The sequence below is a fragment of the Falco punctatus genome (genome assembly GCF_963210335.1).
Source record: "Falco punctatus genome assembly, chromosome: 5".
NCBI lineage: Eukaryota > Metazoa > Chordata > Aves > Falconiformes > Falconidae > Falco > Falco punctatus.
The window spans coordinates 25,175,081-25,193,963 of NC_137584.1; the positions used below are offsets into that span (position 1 = coordinate 25,175,081).

General features: G+C 37.3%; 1 protein-coding gene across 19 annotated transcripts in view; it reads right to left on the minus strand.

The window, feature by feature from the left end:
* MYT1L (myelin transcription factor 1 like) overlaps positions 1-18,883 on the minus strand; it is a 331,228-nt gene that overhangs the window by 83,848 nt on the left and 228,497 nt on the right. For 14 of the 19 annotated variants that reach the window (XR_013928157.1, XM_080387780.1, XM_080387781.1 and 11 more), the window contains one exon: positions 885-1,862. Coding sequence is in view for 18 of the 19 variants with exons in the window: in XM_080387780.1 (XP_080243906.1) it covers positions 885-1,862 (978 nt within the window). In the remaining variant the exon portion in view is untranslated. The remainder of the gene's footprint in view (positions 1-884; positions 1,863-18,883) is intronic. The other 5 variants (XM_080387786.1, XM_080387784.1, XM_080387782.1 and 2 more) reach the window with 1 other exon arrangement.

Sequence of the window (18,883 nt, forward strand, 5' to 3'; positions counted from 1 at the left end):
GTACAGATGTAGACACATTACAGAGGGGTGTGGTAATATAAACACACCATCACCATGATAATCCCGCAAATTAAAAGGCATTCTAAAGTTAACCTTTAGTCTGTTCTTTTTCCTTTTTTTTCTCTTTTTTTTTTTTTTTTTTTCTTTTGTATTGAATTATGGTCAAGGCAGCACCTTAACTGTTTCCACAATGGAATGAAACCAGTGAAGTGGAATGCATATAAGAAAGAAATTGCTATTGATCTCAGCCCAGGCCACACCATGCCTTGCATAGCAAATGGTTTCCATTACCTTACTATCTTAAGATAATTAATGTCTAGTCACTGCCCCTATCTTATGTTATCGGTCATTCTGATACTGTTCAATTTCTATCAGGCAATTCTACATTTTAGATGGGAGAGGCTTCATCAATAACTGTCACTTGATGATAATTTTATAAGTCATGATGCCACCTACCCAATCCAATCTGTAAAATATGCACTTCATAGCCGATTGACTACCTGCTACATAAACCCCCACTTCCAATATAGTTTGCAATGTAATTATCTTCATTGTTTTTTAATTATTACTATAAAATACATTAAAATCTTGAGAAAAATCTTTGCCTCTTTCAACATGATCTCTTATTTTTTTCCCTGAAAAGTTTTTTAAATTTAGCCAAATGATATTCGCTGAAATATTGTACATATTTCTAACACTGCAGAAGAACTCTTTTATTTTATAATCGCAACATGATGCTATTTTACAATCATGTCATACTACTACAATTTAAATAAAGTTCCCATTATGTGGAATCAATAACTTCATTTCAGAAATCTATGCAAAACTTAACACGTTAGCTCACACCTTCTCATGACATAACATACGGTATATAGAAATATTACCTTTACCATAATATGGCTTTTTGACATGGCCGTCACTGGGTTTAGGCTTCCTGTCATCTCCAGAAAGGTGTCTTGGAGACTGTTCCTCAAATGATCTCATATTATCCCTCCTTCCAGCTTCCACTGCCATTTTTTCTCTCATGGCTTTTGCTCTCTCAGTTTCCAAAGCAATTGCTTTCTCAAGCAGGGTTAAGTTACCTTTTGTCATATCAAACACTTCTTCAGACCTATCTGAAGTAATAGAGGTGGTATCATCGTCTCTTTCATGACAACCATCCTCCTTTGCACAGCTAGAAAAAGTCCTAGATCTGGGGCTCAACTGTTCTTCAAGTCTCATTAGGTTCATCATATCAGAGTAATTCCGGTCTGGTGTTCTTCCTTGGAAGTCATCTTCTTGCCTGACATGCTGACGAGTGTTCATGTTTTGCTGTTGATTTCTTTCCTGTGGGTTTGTCTCACTGAGTTTCCTAGCCAGATCAAAACACTGGTTCCTTAAGCACTCCAAACTGCTGAGACACACCTCTTCATCACTCTCCTCCACCATTTTTTCTGTAAGTCCATTGTTCACGGGCTTCCCTAACATTACAAAGTTCATATTCCTATTATCTTGCTGTGAAGTATTGTCTGCATAATTTCTGTCATTAATGTTTTCTGAAAGCACTACACCATGTCCTTGTGCTAATAATTTAAGGGAGTCCACTGTTTCCCTAACAACATCACTGTCTAAATCTAAACTCAGCTCACTTTTCCGACCAATATTTTCATTTTTGTCACTATCATCTTCCAGACTATTAGATGTATTGCTGTTCATTTCTGATTCTGTCCTGGCTCTGTATGCTGCATCCTCTGCAATTTTGCCAAGATTTAACAATGACTTGGCCACCAGTTCATCGTAATTATCATACTCATCATTATTGTTATCGTCTTTTTCTGTGTCTTGCATTATTCGAGTATTGTGACAATTCATTTGATGGTCTTCTGCATAAAAAACAGAAACAAAGAAAGAAACAAAGAAAGAAAGAAAAAGGAAAAGAAAAGAAAAAAGTGGCTACAATTGGAACTGTTGTTGCAATCGCAAGGACAGAAAACAAACTGCATGTCAAATACTGTTAATTATACAGCGATTCTATAACGCTAAGGCCCATGTGAAGTTAATTTCTCTACAGCCTATAAGGCCATTTTTGTTTATTTGCCATTCACATGAATTTCTTTCACAGAACCGATAAGAAAAAAGGCAATCAAAATGCTAATTACTACTACTGCTAAATATTATGGCATAAATACTTTTCTCCTTCCGCTTCTGTATTTACAGTTTTTTGGGGTTTATTACAATCATATTACTAATATGACATTATTGCCTATGTTTCCAACTTTTCTTACTACTTTATTTCCTGGAAATATGGTAGATGGCAAAGGAATTAGTACTACTGGATTTATTCTCTTACTGATGAATGCTATTCACCAAAAGAGAAAAAATATGCACCAAGCAGGAAAATACCACTTTTTTAACACCATGCACACCATTAATACTAGATAACCAGTAACTATTCACAAAGTTCAAAATGGCATTTTACTTGGTGGATCCATCAGTAGAAATCAAAATCTCTCAGTTTTAACTATGAAACTGTGGAGAAGTCAGAATTTTAAGAGTTGTTACAAGAAAGGAAGATAGAAGCAATTATGCATAATATAATTGTAAGTAAATACGCTAGCCCAAATTTCTGGTCATACATGTATGATAGGGCTGTTATTTACTGTCCTGTGTATTGTAACATAATGGTGCAGATTTACCACATTTTATTTAGCTTTCCTTTAGTAACTATTGAATAATAGAGGGACAACTTAGTAAGATGGAGCCAATGTGAGGCCCTGAGGGTAAGATTCATCTCACCTAACTTTAGACATCAGCAAGGCAGGCATCTATATCTGAGTTAGTTATTTGATGTTCCCATCCTTAGTCAGTAAGAGAAGCAGACACTTTAAGGACACAGTCCACCCGATCTGGTTAAGGTATCTTCTTGAGACTACAATTAATAACTGCTAGAAGTGCCTGTTTCTCTTCATTGACAACAAAGGGAGACAGACCAGATGCCTACCTTAAAGATATCCGTATTTGGTCAGATGAATATAATCCAGGGAACATTTTCTGGCATCTCATGTTCACTCAGAAGTTATGTCATTCTTAGACCCATTCTTAAAACACATATACATTCATCGTTATTTACTAATGAATATTTCGTAAATGATATTTTGATAATCAGCTACTCAAGCAGTATTTAAATGCTTTGCATCACAACTAGAAAAGAAAATTCCTAAATCTGTCATTACATTGACATGCTAGGCCAGTTTTTCAGCTGGTGCAAATTGAAAGAAACCAGTAGAGCTAGGACAATTAACACCTGCTCAAGAGCTAGCCTATCAACTCTGATAGCATCATTTCAGCTTAGATGTATTTTCAACACTGGTACACCTAAACACGTAGCATTTTTTAAAGTGTGACTTTCATGTTTTGGGTTAAACAAACAAAGTGGGAAATTTCAGGTAGTAGGTAGCTTGTATACTAACATTTCGATGATAGGAAATAATTTTTTATAAAAGTAATTTTTATGTCAGTGGACAAGATAATAAATCAGAGTTTTAAATACAAAGCTCAACAGCACAATAATTAATATTTCAGCCACAAGATAGCATTCCTTCTACACAGTGGTTAGGGATCCTGGGATGATAGTAGGCTGTAGTTAAGCACCATAACTGGTAGATGACCAGGCTACGTCTATGGAAAAAAATGCTCTCAAGGTAAAATATTACATAATATACATTAACTACAGACAGAAGATAAATGATAGGGAAGGCTTTACAGTATTTTTACATGACAAAATTTTCCATGTCAGTAGTGGGTTACCTATTTATCATCAAAGGTGGCTTTATTTTAGTTGTTGTTGTTCTCAAGATAATCATAATCACATTTACCTTTCAGTCCATCAAAAATTAAGTATATCAGAGTATCAGATTTTTCAGGGTAAAAGTAAGGGATGCCACTTAGACTTCCTATTTGAAATATTTCCATCTTGAATGACAGCATAGAAGTAGATAGTTAAGGATTATTGGATAATTAGCTTGTGCTATTTGAAAAGCAAATGTTTTAATACACTAATAATAATTTTCTAAAGTTAAATGTACAAACAATCCCACATTAATTTAAATATCAAGGATAAAACCTGATGCCAAGAAGATTCAGCAGAAACTGATGCTTTTTTGGGGTGCTTCTTGTAACTTGTCTGATGGGCAGTCAAATGTAGCAGAAGGAACACCAAAGTAATTAAAGAAGCAGTGAGCTGTAGCTCCAAAATTGCCAGTGCCTTCAAATTTAGCATGAGGTATCTACAAACACTGGTGAAATCAGTCCAGATCTAGCTCTATAACAGGATACTGAGATAAAGAGTAGGAAAAAACATATTTTCTCAAGCCATCCAGCGATCTGTTCAGGTACACAGTGACTATTCTAGTCCAACTTCTGAAATGTGAAAAGTTTCAGGGTTTGATTTTTAAAAAAATAGGGTTTGTGTTTCTTTTTACATGAATGAGAGTCATGTAAATGATCACCAATGGGAGGATTATGTTACACTTTGCCTCCACAACAGTGAAAATATGAATCACATACTGTATGAGTGAAGACATGTAAATTCCCTTTGAGTAGGTGAAGTTGAGTGAAAGCTGTAACTATAATATTTTTTATTCTGTTTGTTTGGTAATAAGCTTTTCAGTTCTTCTGTCCATTCAGTCCTAAAAAGAAGAAGAAAAAAAGGTGGTGGAGGAGAAGAAAGTGTAAAGCATGAATCACGGATGAAAGAGGCAGGAACACAAAAAAATATTTTAACTAAGTTTCATTCCTCCTCTTTTAATTTTTGGCCTTTTCTTGCATCTACTTTATTTAACAACTATTTTACTCACGTTTCTCTCCTCCATGAAGCTAGTTAATTTTAATGAAAAGGATATTTATGTATACTATGTCATCTCCTCAAAAACATTTGGACAACAACAACTGTTGGATGCTGAGCCTGCTCTAGGAAGCACCTGTGTCACCTGTTTATTAAACTGAAATTTTAATTACTGAACTAGTTTGTATATTAGTTAAGGGTCTTCTGGAAAGTGTGTTAGCCTAGCAGCTCTACATGAATCTATGTGCCTTCTCTTTGATTCAGCTCTGTAAAATCTAGACTTGCTTTCATTTCACATTTCTACAGTTCCTAATTTAACCTTTAATTCAGTAACTACCTTTATACTGTGATGTTTAATGGCTGTTTGTTAAATGACTGCAAAACATATAGGACTGAAATACCTACCCTACCACTTGCATAAATTTTGTAACCATTAACCAAAATGGCAGTTTTTATTTGGTGAAGAGGCTGCGTTTCTCTCAAAAAGACACAAGTTAGCCAGTTTAGGTGAAAACTGAGCAAAGTTATCATATATCCTTTTTCTGTTAGTTTTAGAGTTATACGGATAAGGAACACGCAACACAGTTTAAAAAGAATATCAGATTATTTTAGCACTCATCTGCACAATACTGTGACAATTTTGGTATTCTTGAAGGAAAAAAAATGATCTTTTTTAACTCCCAGCAGATATAACAAATGACAGGAGGGAAATTATAACGAAGAGTATGTGGAATAGCTATAAAGAGCTGAAAGCCTTTAGCCATCTCAACAGAAGTGCACTCTTGTATTGCACTAAAAAAAGTGAATAATTTGATTTCTTATTGCACCTTTCATCCAAGGATCTCAAAGCACTTTACAAACATTATTTTAAAAAGCCTCACAACACCCCTGTGAGGTAGGTATTTTAACCCCATTGTACAGATGGGAAATTGAGACACAAAGTTGAGTGACTCTTTCCATGTCATACCAGGAGTCACTGGAGAATAAGGACTACAGCCTCTACATCCTTGATTGCTTCCTCCCTTTGTTCCTATCACATCCATATTTAAACATTTTTTTGGCAGAAGAAATGGCTTGCTGTTTTTAGTGTAGGGAGTCATGCAAAACAGCACCTTTTTGAAAAGGAAAATATACAGCATTTAGTTTGAGAGATTCTGCAGAGAGAGGCAATGATACTTCAGTAATAGCAGCTACATTCCTGCCAAAGACTTCAGAAACGAGACTTTCCAAATCTGAGGTCTGTGTATCAAATTACTCACTTTCTCCCAAGCACGGGAAAACATGATGGCTAACAAGCTGAACCTCTATATGGTCATACAGGCTTCTTGCCCTGATGGATGGTTTCATTATCCAGGCAGCACTGCCCGTTTTAAAAGACTTCACTGCTCTGGTTACTGCCACTTGCCAATTCCTAAGTGCTCAGCATGTGATACTACTGCATCACCATTTTTCTCCCTCTAAGCTGTTAGATTAGGTGCATGCATACATCTCCACATTACAATCTATGAAATCTGGCCTATGGGAAATATTTAGCAAGACAATGTTGGCACAAATAAATCCCAAATCTTAGAAAGTTACAGCATCACATGGGGCAGGGAGTTGTTTGTACATTGCCTTCTCCTCTGCGAAAATCTTACGCGTAAGGACACTGAAGAGGTAGAAAACTTAGCGAGCTCTCAACAACTTGTCCACTGCACACTGAAGAAATAGAGTACACATATAACTCTCCGAGGGCCTAAGCAAGGTCTCTAAAAGTCTGAACACTACTGTTGACTTGGGATTTGGATCAGAGTCCAAGCCTTTGAATATGCCTATTTGAGGGACGCACTGAATACTGAAGCTGACCATGTGAAATTTTTTCTTCATCTCTGCAAGTCGCTGAAGTTTTTACAGTAAGTACTTTAGATAAAGACTTAAGCAATTTATTTTACAATAACTGATTCCTTTATGGACCTTATATTACCTGACGAAAGTCAAAAGAAAAAGATAACTATTCAACTACTTACTTGATGCGCTCTAATTATACCATTATATCTATTTTTTTCCACTCCTCCCCCTCAGCTTGTTACACCTGCTTATAATACTAGGATTTATTGTTTAGAGTCTCCTACAATAATTATTGCATTCATCTAAAAACCAACGCTCAAAGTAAAATAAATGAAGAGTAGAAGTCATTAAGCATGGCAAAGAAGGCCTGAGCTAAAGAACACATCACGCCGCAGTAGGATTCAGTATTATAAAGGACGAGTGAGGATCACAGAGCAAGCCCATATAGACTTTTAAATATTGTACATAATTTGCTGGCTTACTGAGTCTTCCGTTTGTGGTCTTTTTTCCCCTGTTACATTTTGATCTTTTCCTTTTCTGTAAAGTCCACTTTTTATCTGGTTTTACTCACTACAAAATTAAGTACTCCTTTTTTTTTTTTTTTTTTTTTTTTTTTTTTTTAATTTAAGTACCAAAAGGGATCCTCGCAGGTCTGATTTTCTTTCCTGTTGTGGAGTGATTGCTGACATATAAAAGAATTCAAAGAATTCCTTGCTTTTTCTTCTTTTTGCTATTGAGATACATTTTAAGTAGAAGCAAATTATTTTGGCATAGAAGCATTTTTTAAGATTTAATTTTCTGTACAAAACAGTATATTCTCATCTAAATGCACAGGTGTTTGTACATAATCAATGCCCTGAAATACTGGGTTTCCTTTGCTTATGCCATCCTTATGACCTGTTATTATGCCTCTGCCTGTGTCAGACCTGCATGAATAACATTCTAATTACAAATATTCACAGAAGCTATTGGTAGAATATAAAGGTTCTTACTTAGGTTATTTTTATTAATATCATAGAATCAGGCAGGAGTTTAGATAAAGACAGAGAGCATCAGATAATCCAGGCGAATGGGGATGCAACATGTTTTTTAAAATGCAGTCATTTGTTACTCATCCAGGTATTTAGAAGATGTGTAGATGTGGCACTTAGGGACATGGTTTGGTGATGGACTTTGCAGTGCTAAGTCAATGATTGAACTTGATGATCTCAAAGGTCTTTTCCAACCTAATCCATTCTATGATTCTATGTTTTGCCACTCTAAGTCCCTATGAGATACCTGTATCAGTACAGTTTTGGAAAAGGATCTGAAGATATCCAACAGCTCCACAGGCAAGATCATGACTGTGGTAATTTTGTTTTAAGTGACATACTGCAACAAAAATTATCTAGGTTCTGAAATGAGTTGATATGCTCCGTTTAAGATTTTGTTTTTTCACTGGAAGATGCTGCTTGCCTTTCTTTGATTTTAGAGCATCTCACACGCCATCTACATTGGACTGATGCCACAGAATCATGGAGTAGTTGATGCTGGAAGTGATCTCTGGAGACTATCTGGTCCAACCCTTGCTCAAAAAAAGGGCCAGCTTAGAGCAGATCCTCAGGCCCCTGTCCTGTCAGTCCAATTTTGAATATCCTCCAGGATGGAGACAGCACAGCACCTCTGGGAAATCTATTTCAGTGTTAGGCCACCCTCATGGTGAAAAATTCCTCCCTTACTTGTAAATTGAATTAATTTTGTTATAACTTGTGTCTGTTGCCTCTTATTCTGTGACTGCACACCTCCACTTTCTCTCTGCCCTCCATGTAAGTAGCTGAAAACAGCATAAGATCTCCCCTTAGCCTCCTCTTCCTCGAGTGAACAAACATTTTTTTTAGTCTCTCCTTCTACATCACATGCTCCAGCTCTTTAACCATCTCTGTTGTTCACTACTGGTCTCCAGTATTTCAAGGTTTTCTTGTACTGATTAGCCCAAAACCAGAGCTAGTGCTCCACATACAATAGTGTACGTGCTGAATAAAGGGGAATAATAAATTCCCACAGCCTTCTGGTTGCAAACTACAGTCTTTTCATCCTTACAGCCAAACATTATTTCCAAAAAGTCAAAAGGCAATAAATATGCTAAGGATTTATTTATTTTTTCCACCACAGAGCTGAAAATACTTTTTGGTTACCTACAGGCATCCCTGTAAGTACATAAGGTCCCTGGCTAGTATGAAACCTGCTTGTTTGGTTTGAGGTATCTGCAATATTTGGTACGAAGGCATATGTTTAGGCTTGAGAAGAAACTCGCTGGGAATATATGTGATCAGAAGCGGATATGCTGGGTTTGCAAGGGCAGTACAATTTAGCCAGTCATTCCCATCTGGTCCATGCTTCTTCGAGAATCAGGTTCAGGCAGCCCTTAACTGTTATAACCTGACTTCTGTCTGGACAGATGATGAGGTGGCTTTAGCTGATGACTGGTATTAATTTCATCCTACTTTTTCACCCTAGGAAGTCTATATGAGGGAGGGGAGATATTCTGTCTCATAGCCTTATAACGATTAAGTGGAGTACGGCAGTTTCTTTCTTTCAGGTTTCCACAGCTCAGCAGGGCAGCAGGCAATGAGGAAGCCAAAGCTATTCTCCAGATACCAAGATACAGCAGGGAGACAGCAGGGGAGCAGAGGACCAGCTGCACTGATGGGAGAACACCCACTCAGACAGCTCTTGATATGGAGCTTCTCATGGGGCTACTCCAAAGGCTGCTTAGGAGACAGTGACCCCTACCTATACCCCTCTCCATGATCATCACTTTACAAAGGATGCAGCCTGAAGAACACATTTTCAGTTCATAAACTAACATTTTCTTTCTCACATACAAATCTCTGAGAAAGACAGGTTGCAAACTGTTACTATAGGGATACATAATCTCTTTTCACTGGTTTTGTTTCAGTTCAAATCTCTGACTCAATGCAGATAGCCATATTGAGCATGTCTCCATATGAACCACACATCCAGACTTCATTTATAAGCAACGGACAAATGCACGCATCCTGGGATGTGATTTATTTCATCCTAAGCTAGGTATCTGAAGTAGATTGGCTGAATTATTCCCTGAAAGTGATTATTCCGCTTGTTCGGTTATTAATTAAATTGATGGGATGGATCCTATCCCAATTGCTTTTACTCAAAACTTTCTTTCTACTCAAAAATGGCTCCTTGCTGAACTTGAACAATAGCTTTAGTACAACACAGTAGGAATTGCAGGGAGGAAGGAATGAAGGAGCTACCCAAAAGGAGCTATCTTTAGGTTGTGGACAGAAACAAAGTTATATAGGGAAAGGTGGTGTGGATAGGATAGTATGGATGCTTTCGATGGGATAGATTCTTGTGGCTGCATGAGTTACATGGAGAGAGTTACGCCTTACTGGATGCGTTTGATCTCCATTATAAGTTTAATTACCTATTTTTAGTTGTGTTTGATTATCAAAGAAAGCCTGTTTGTGCTTTGATAATAATCTGACCTGACCAGCAGAGGGGACAGAGGCACACATCACTAATGTGCTAGAGGATGACAGAACTGCTAAATATAGTATTGTTGAAATTTCTTCTTCCTGTCCCTCTTTCTATCCCCTCAATGAGTTCAGTGTCAAGGGATCTGGAAGGACAAAGACTTCTATGTGCATGAGTGCCAGACTTCATCTGAAATATAAAGCTTTTTGTTGGGGATCTGTTCCTTTTTTCCTTATCCTCTCATCCAGCTTCTTTATCTACATTTCCCTCACTCCCCGTATTTTTGTGACAGGGAAGGCTGAGTAATAATCCATAGAATAAGGAGAAAGTAAATACAAAGGGTGCTTTGCCTCTTTGGTTATAGCCATTCTAGTATAAACTAATTAGGGACAGAACACCAGAAGAGACACAAAACAAGGCAGGAGAGGAGTCTGTAAGCTGGGATCAATGGAACGCACGCTGTTAATCATAGCTTCAGAAGGAACGAGTAAGGCAAATAGGAACATATTCTTTTAACCATGCTACTCCAGTCAGTCAACAACACATAAACAGTGGACCTCGAAGAAACAGAAAATGGTGACTCAAAGGTGCGGCTAAGTCTTAGCTAGCTACAAAGATTTTTTTATTATCCTCTGGGGTTTTGCCATCTATGTTACATGTACAGATGTCCTATGCAATTGGAAATGTCTAAGAAGGATGTTAGAGTACAGCGACCTGTCAAATGCAGGAAATGTACGCAATGGTAACAGATCAAAATCACCTTTTTGTCACTACAGCAGCTGCAAAGGTATTTCCAGTTAGGCTGTTCCAACTGCCTGTCCACCTAAGGAACGGGCAGTGCCACCATTTCAGAAATCATCAGCTCCTCCTTTCTGTGAGGGATTTCCCACTGCTGTTCAGATCTGCACTGGGCTATCTGTCCTGATGACTAAAGCTTGTACCTCATAAAAGGAAAACTTCTGCTGGACAAATGTAACAACGTACACATTTATATGTATTTCTATATATTTTCCAACTAAAGACAAACCTGCCAGCTATGCTTGCAGTGGCTTTGTAGGCAGCCTCACAGTGCCTAAACTGACTAAAGCGGCAGTCTCAGTGCACAACTTCTCCGCTGAAACTCTTACTCCAAATAGTCTCACAAAACCAACAAAGTGGATCACTCAAACAAATCACCAAAGTAATCAGCTTTCCAAAATATATACGCACTCACACACACATAGAAACAATCCTATACTGGACAATACTAAAACCTGAGTCTGAGTCTGGTCTCAGGATGCTGCAGCTCAGAATTTGTTTTTCTGGAGTTCACTGGTGAAAGTAATGTATATGAGAAAAAGTTGAAACCTCTACTTTTGCCTAAATTTTTGGTTTGGTTTTTTTTTTTTTTTTTTCCTTCAAGTATTCATTACATGAATCACCCTAACATATTGTTCACTTTCAATTGCACTATGTATGACTATTTTGGGGCTTTATTCTCATTAACATAAATTTCTGCACACTGAAGTATCTGAGCTACTTAAAAGCCAGTGGAATTGACCTATCCAACATGAATTTTTCCCCACTATTCCTTTGTACCTGGTGCTGTATTATGTTTGATGATTTTTCAGAATTAATTTATTATATGGATCTGCATCAGATCGATTCCTAAAAGTCAGATAAACTGTGTACATTACTTTTACACTGCCTACCTTCTCAGTGATGTGCAGTTTGTGGATTTCAAGCAAAACACATTTGCCAAAAGACAGTTATTTTTTTCTTTCATGAATACATTGCTATTACTTTTAGTTATACATTTCTAAATAGTAATTTTGGCGCACTGCTGTTTCTATCTTCTCCACAGATCCGGTCAAATCTAATAATCCTGGTTTTCCATATTATGAAAAGTCTCAGAGAGTCTACACTTACTGGCTGGGTTTGCAGAAGTGCTCTACATCTGTCTAGTTCTGATTCTACTAACGGCAATGATACAAAATTCCATCAGTATGGTATAAAGACACAGTAAGTTACATCACATCATGAACTGCAGGAAAATGCTCACATATTAGGGAAAGGAAAATATAACAACAGAAAAGAACTGTACTGTGCTGCACTGCCTGTGGGTGTAGATATTTTGTCTAGCCTCGACCCTGATCAGCTATACTGTAAAATTACCTTTCTTTCTTACAATCTTTTTATTGTTATTTTAAAGATTGTGCATAATGCAGATTCTAGACTGCAGCTTTCATGTCTTTGTCATTTCCTGCTGTCCAGAAAAAATCCTAAAAGCATATTTCACTTGCTCTCTGCAGTACTCCCATGCTGACCTCCCAGTAATTTATGCCTTTCTGCATTCTTTTTTTTTCCCCAAAAAAGTTCTGTACTCCCTTTTACACTTGGTACTTATTGTTTCCATTTCTGTGTCAGAAGACCCTCAAACTGTTGAATCAAATTTGTTCTTAAACTCATCTTTAATGAATATTTCAATGTGAATCCCTTAAAAAAGAACTTATGAATAGCAGCAGCAATTTCAGCATCACTCAGATTGGACTTCCCGGGTGGCATGTTGTATAGAAAGGAACAGCCATATTTCTATTTTCTTTGGTGATACAACTACACCTATGCTTTTCGGTGGCTTAAACCTGGGATGTGTACCACAACAGCTCCAGATTTAAGAAGCTCTCCACCTATCTGCCATTTGAACCTTGAAGGATTCTAGACATCGGGTGTTTTCACACATAAATTCCCAGACAGACCCAACCCCATAGGTATGCTCTCCTGCACACCTGAAAGACAAAGGCTTCCCGTAAAATGTTTCTTTGACTGTCTTGCTTTGATTTGTAACCAAGGGAAGAACTGCCTGCTTTCTCTTCATTTCCCCTGCTCACCCCCTCTTGCCCATCTCCCAGGTAAAATACATTGTTTAGCAGGTCGCTTGCTAAAGAATTGGAAGACTAAGAGCAAAAGCTCTCCCAGTTTGAGTGGATTCAATACCACATTTCCCAAAAAGGTCTGCTAGTCACCACAATAAAAGCTAGACTGGATGCAAGCTCCAGCAGGAAGCAGAAAACAGAAGGGTAGTGTAAGACAAGCTTTTTTTAATGCTATTTGCGTCATACAAAAATATACTGTCTTTGTTGTACATCTTATGCAAGAGCATTTGCCTAAAAAGAGAGAAGTGTCGTGTCTGATACCTGCTGTCAGGACTGATTTTGTAACCTAGTATTAAGCAGTCAATTCATAAGATGGTTATAGTGCCCTTGGAGCAAAGACAGGAACCCAGCATGTCCTGCTTTCCCAGAAGAATGACCACCTTTGGTCTACTGCAGTTCTTGATTATTTTTTTTCTGGGGTGTGATAGAGCTTCAGCAGAATGCATAAGAGCACTGCTTATGCAAAGGAGGCTCCAGTCCAGCCTCTAACTTTCTGCATTGGAAAAGAAGGAAAGGTGGCATTGAACTCCTGCATCACGTCTCAACTCAGATACCCAAGTTACAGCTATGGGCAGAATTTCCAATTCATTCCATTTTGAAACATTTAACTCACTACACCAAATGCAGGAGGATCTTCAGCTCCCAAGAAAGGATTCCAGTTTCTATTCAGTTAAAAGTTGCCCTTTCTGGCTGTATTTTCAGAGGACATCAACACACTGCTCTTATTAGATAAACTCCAATATAAAAGTTAGTATACTTTTTATAAATCCATCTCCAGCCTTATTCCTAACAGTCTGGTAATAATAATCTGTCATTCTGTATTTCCACTGTAACTTTTAAAAATATATTTTGTGCTTAATGATCTAAGGGAAAAGTTTTTTTCAACATATTGCAATAGAAATACAAAAATAATTTAATGTTATATTGGATGCAAGCCTTGAAAGTTGAATGACAATTTTAATTATTGTAGATGATAAAAAAACTTCTGTAAAAACCTCAGTCCAGTGCTTTAAAGAGTGTCTGAGAAACTGTTTAGCAGATGCATCTTGTTTAAATAGAAATTCTATGATAAGCTGAGGCAGCTGGTGAAACAATAGATTTGATACAACACAAACCAGAAGAAAAGTAGTTGCATAGCATGCCTTAAAAGTGTATATGACACATAAGGAATCTCACCACAATATGCTTTGGAAAATGTAAAGACATAACCCTAGCCTGACACGCACCTGGTCAGCTTTGCAAACACTCCTGTGTTAGGTGACTGGAAGTATTCATGCCGCACAGACCTTTCCCTGGTTACCATCAGTACTCCATGTCTACAGAGTACAAGGAAGACAATGCCTGCTTGCTTTGTTTGTTTTTGTAATTGTAAATTCAGCTCTTCTGTGGTGTTCCTTTAGCATCACAGCAATACTATTTCTTACTCTGCTATCAATTGCATAGCCGGCAAAATTAAACATTTGGGATGACAGAACTATCAGATTAAGGAGTTCACCTAATAAACCCCCGTTAAGTCTTCAGCTGTCAATCCTGTTAAGTGGCACAACTTTCTTTTAAAGAGCCACTGCAAATTTTTGCTAAAACAGTAATATTTACTGCACAGAGCATGTAACTGCCATGGATTCCTTGGAAAAAAAACACACCCACATTTAAAAAAACAAGTGTGGTGCTATGAATACTTGACATGTTTAATGTTAGTGACTGACTATTTTCAGTACTTTCTGCATGAAGCCTTCCTGTGCCAAATAATTCTGAGCATTTCAACAACAGTGACCAAAATCAGCTTGAGTCTGTAACCACATCAGTGGCCTTTCCTAATTACTATTTAACATCCTTTACCAAACTCCTTTAGGTGGTTTCTTTCATAGCATTAGTCTTCTTTGTCTTCTGCTAAATGACTTGGCTTTCCTTGCTGTCCAGCTCGCTAATTGTAGCTCCCACAGTCTGCTCTCAAAAAATATCTGTAAAATATATTAATTCACAGAAGGGAAAGTATCCCTTATGGTATAAGAGGGCTACGTCATATGTGATACAGGTCACAAAAGAACAAAACTGAATTGTTCTGAGACATGTAAAATGAGGAAGAAATGCTTCCATAATAAACAGTATTCAGGATTACATATATATGTTCATTATAAATCAATGCTTTTGTTTCAAAAGAATGTTGTTTATATATTCCAGTTAAACTAAATTTCTGTGACGAGGCATTGGGCAGGACTGCAAATCTGATTCATGAGAACAGATAAGGATCAGAAGAAATGATCAATCCAGTCTGGAATTTTATTTAATTTTATTATCTCCTGGAGGAACTGTAATGGTGGAAAATTAACCCCTAGAGCTACCAAATAAGGTTCTTTGCTTTTCAGGGTGAAAAGCTGCTATTTGTGTTCATTCTTTTAGGCCAAATACTGTAAGCCTGGTGGGAAATGTGAATGAATAGGGTGATCAAAATTTGTCCTTAGAGCTGCACTCTAAACAAGAGGAAAAATAAGAACCTCTAACACTGACTAAGCAAAACTTATTTTTAAGAATTGTTACATCTGTAGTGTCAAGAAGGTTTCGTACAGAGTCTGTGGTCACTGTGTAAGCTGCAGTACAGCATGGACAATGCAGTCTTTGAAGTAGCACTGTGAAAAGCAAAGAAATTCAAAGAAAGAACATGAAGAGTCTGGTTTTGTACAACCTGCGAATATGTTTCCAAAAGCACCATATCCCAGATATGAGACTTTCTACAACAACATCAGGTCGTTATGTTTGCAAACATGGATGCAAAGAGTTGCTGTATAATTGACTTCACTACTGTTTTTTTTAAAGCACTATAACACATAAGCAACCCGCTTCTTGGCACAGTTGTGCCAAAACCAGATCATTGCTAAAAAACGGTTTACAGTCTGACTGAGAATAAGGATACAGTTCTAAGGCTACAGCACTTGTGCTCTGAATCTCTTCTCCAATCCGTTTTGTACCAGAAGGAATTAATTTTACTATATGATCTTGCCAGACAACAAATGAAAGAGGCAAAATCAAGGATCCACTCAGCATTTATCTTCAGACGGAAGGATGCAATAGAAAATACAGAAAAGGCAACCTCTACACAGCCTCTTCTTGAGGACTGCAATTTGCGAGAATCCAAAGCAGCACTGCTAAGAGATATGGCTCCTTCCCAGACCTCCTGTTGCGGCAAAGGCAGAGAAAGGTTTGGTCACACATAAGCCCTGAAACAATTTGACATTACAATGGGCCCAACAGCTCATGTTCAGCTAACACTGAAGGAAAGTGTTAGTGAATTAAAAATACAAGCAAGCAACCCCATGCCATGTAAACTAGATTCAGAATGAAGCAGCATTAAAAGCAGATGTGGTGTTGAATGTGTTCTGTGATGCTTTTACTAAGGCCTTTAGTTCAGACCCTGAACTCCTTTAAGCAACCCAATGTCCTCCTTAGAATTTCTGCTTACGTCAACAAAAGTTGTGTATGGCAGAGATCTATAATCTGTTTCATCAAAGGTGAGTCATTTCTGTACACTGCATAAAGTTATAATTGAATCATTTGCTCTTGAACAATCAGATATTTCACATTATCATGTAATGTCTTTTATAACAGGAGCTACATTTGCAAGCCTCTACATCAGAAGGATACTTATGTACATTCCTAAATTTAAACATGGACATTAAAATGAAGAGAGCTACTAACTGCTTAAAGATTAAACGCGTTAAGTTTCTAGACACAGCCTGGTAAGTTTACTGAGCTTCTGAGTTGAACATTCATGTAGAAGGAAGTCTTAAAACAGTTCTTCAAGGGGAGGAAAAGTTAGGTATGACATATGCAACACCATCTCATGTAAATGTAACTCCAATGACATAAATTTATTCTTGATTTGTCCTGATGTAAACAAGCTCAGTATCAGGCCCAATCTCACTTCAGATAATTAAAAAATAATGTTTAAATAATGCTTTTAACAAATTACACTGTCTATGATCAGCAAACAGTAAACATCTTGGAGCACGGAACACAGCAGCAAGCGGAAGTTTACTAAACTAACACCACTGTCATGTTTAAGCAATCCACCAACCAACCAACCACAAACAGGTAACAGCTGTGATAAATAGATCTGAACTTTTTCCACAAGAACTAGAGGTATCCAGAGGATATTTACTGGCTAGCTGTTTGCCCACCCTACTCCACAACCTTGAGGTTTCCACCTCTGAACTACCTGTTCCAAATCTTTTCATTGCATTATTTCCAACAAAAATTTTCAGATAAAATTATAGTCTGAATGTCTCTACATGAAATATAACCAGCTAAACAGCAGAACATGTTGTAATCCATGCTTGCATCTTCAATGCAGAAAAAAGGTATCAATAGAAGTTCCCATGCTGTGGTTTGACCCAACTAGGCTTGAGCACTCTAGCTCACTAGTTACAACTAGACAGGAAAGGTAACTTTAACTTCTTATCCAGAGGAAACCAACGCAATGGCCAGGATAAATGTCTTCCAGCTGCAACTCTAGGGTATGGGGTTTTCTCTTTTCTGTTCTTTGTATTGTTATATAGGTGAGATATCCTAAGCAGGGGGGGTCTTCTTTTACGAAGGAGATGAAACAACGAGCAATAAGGTTTATTAGAAAAGGGTTAAGATCTGCTTCACCTTGTGAAACATTCAAGTATTTATTTAGTCTTCTTTGGACCTGGAAAATATATTTCTTTCCATGTACATTGTCCTAAGCAGTGAAACTATGCTTTCTGGCCTCTTAAAACTATAATTTTCTCCTGCTAGGTGTTTTGCCTGAAAGGAACGTGTGAGACTAGCTCTCTGCTCTGATTAATACTGAATGGCTACTGTGTTCACCAAATAGATGACCAATTTTCCTGATAACAGTTCAAACAAATGATTATGATTAGTGGTCAGCAGACTAGACAGGCAACCTTGCTAATACAGTTATGTTTGTCTTTATTTTACCAAGATGTAAAGCATCTTCAGTGGCAAGCACAGCTGGAAAGCTGGGTGCCACCAGAGTTTCCTCACTACATGTAGTTCCTTCATCTTTAGATTGGTGTTTACATCTCCTCTCGCTTAGAGGACATAAGTGCTTCAGAATCAATCTGATGAAGGGATCAGGAAGATAGTGGAAGCACTAACAATCTTAATAGAGCTGATGAAATGTGGATTTCATATTATAAGGGCCTATGTGTCTGTCGAGCTCATGGAAGTGACAGAAAAAAAAAAAAAAAAAACAAACGTATTACCAGATTTTTAAAAACAATACTACAATTCAAAGAAATGTGAAAACAGGTAGATAAACTATCTCTATGTCCATCTGCTAGCTGTTATTTATTTTTAAAAACTGTATTATGTCTCCTTTGAATATACATTTCTGTCTATCTTTTACCGCTACTTTTGCTGTATATTCCACCTGAAAAATTAGGTGCAGTACCATATACTGGTATATTGTGCATGCCAGCTACCTTCAGTTTAATAAAAAATGAGAGGGAGTGTCTAAAAGATTTATACATCCTAGTAATTCACCTCTTGGGAAACTGCAATAGTTTCTGTAGCATCATCTGTTAAGTTGATTTGATTGATGTATTAAATTTCCTTAGGTCTAGAATAAGCCAGACTCCCCCTGCCCCTGGCAGATTATGAAATACCTGGAGTACAAACCATCTTGAATGTGATCATATGATATGGGCTAAATGGTGCTTTTGAACATCTGTTCTGGGAGCTACTCCAACAGAAATTTCTGTCTATAACAGAAAAGCTTTGTGAAAGTCTTTGGGACCCAATTACATGAAGTGAGCTCTTCTCAGAAGAAAGTACTTCTTGC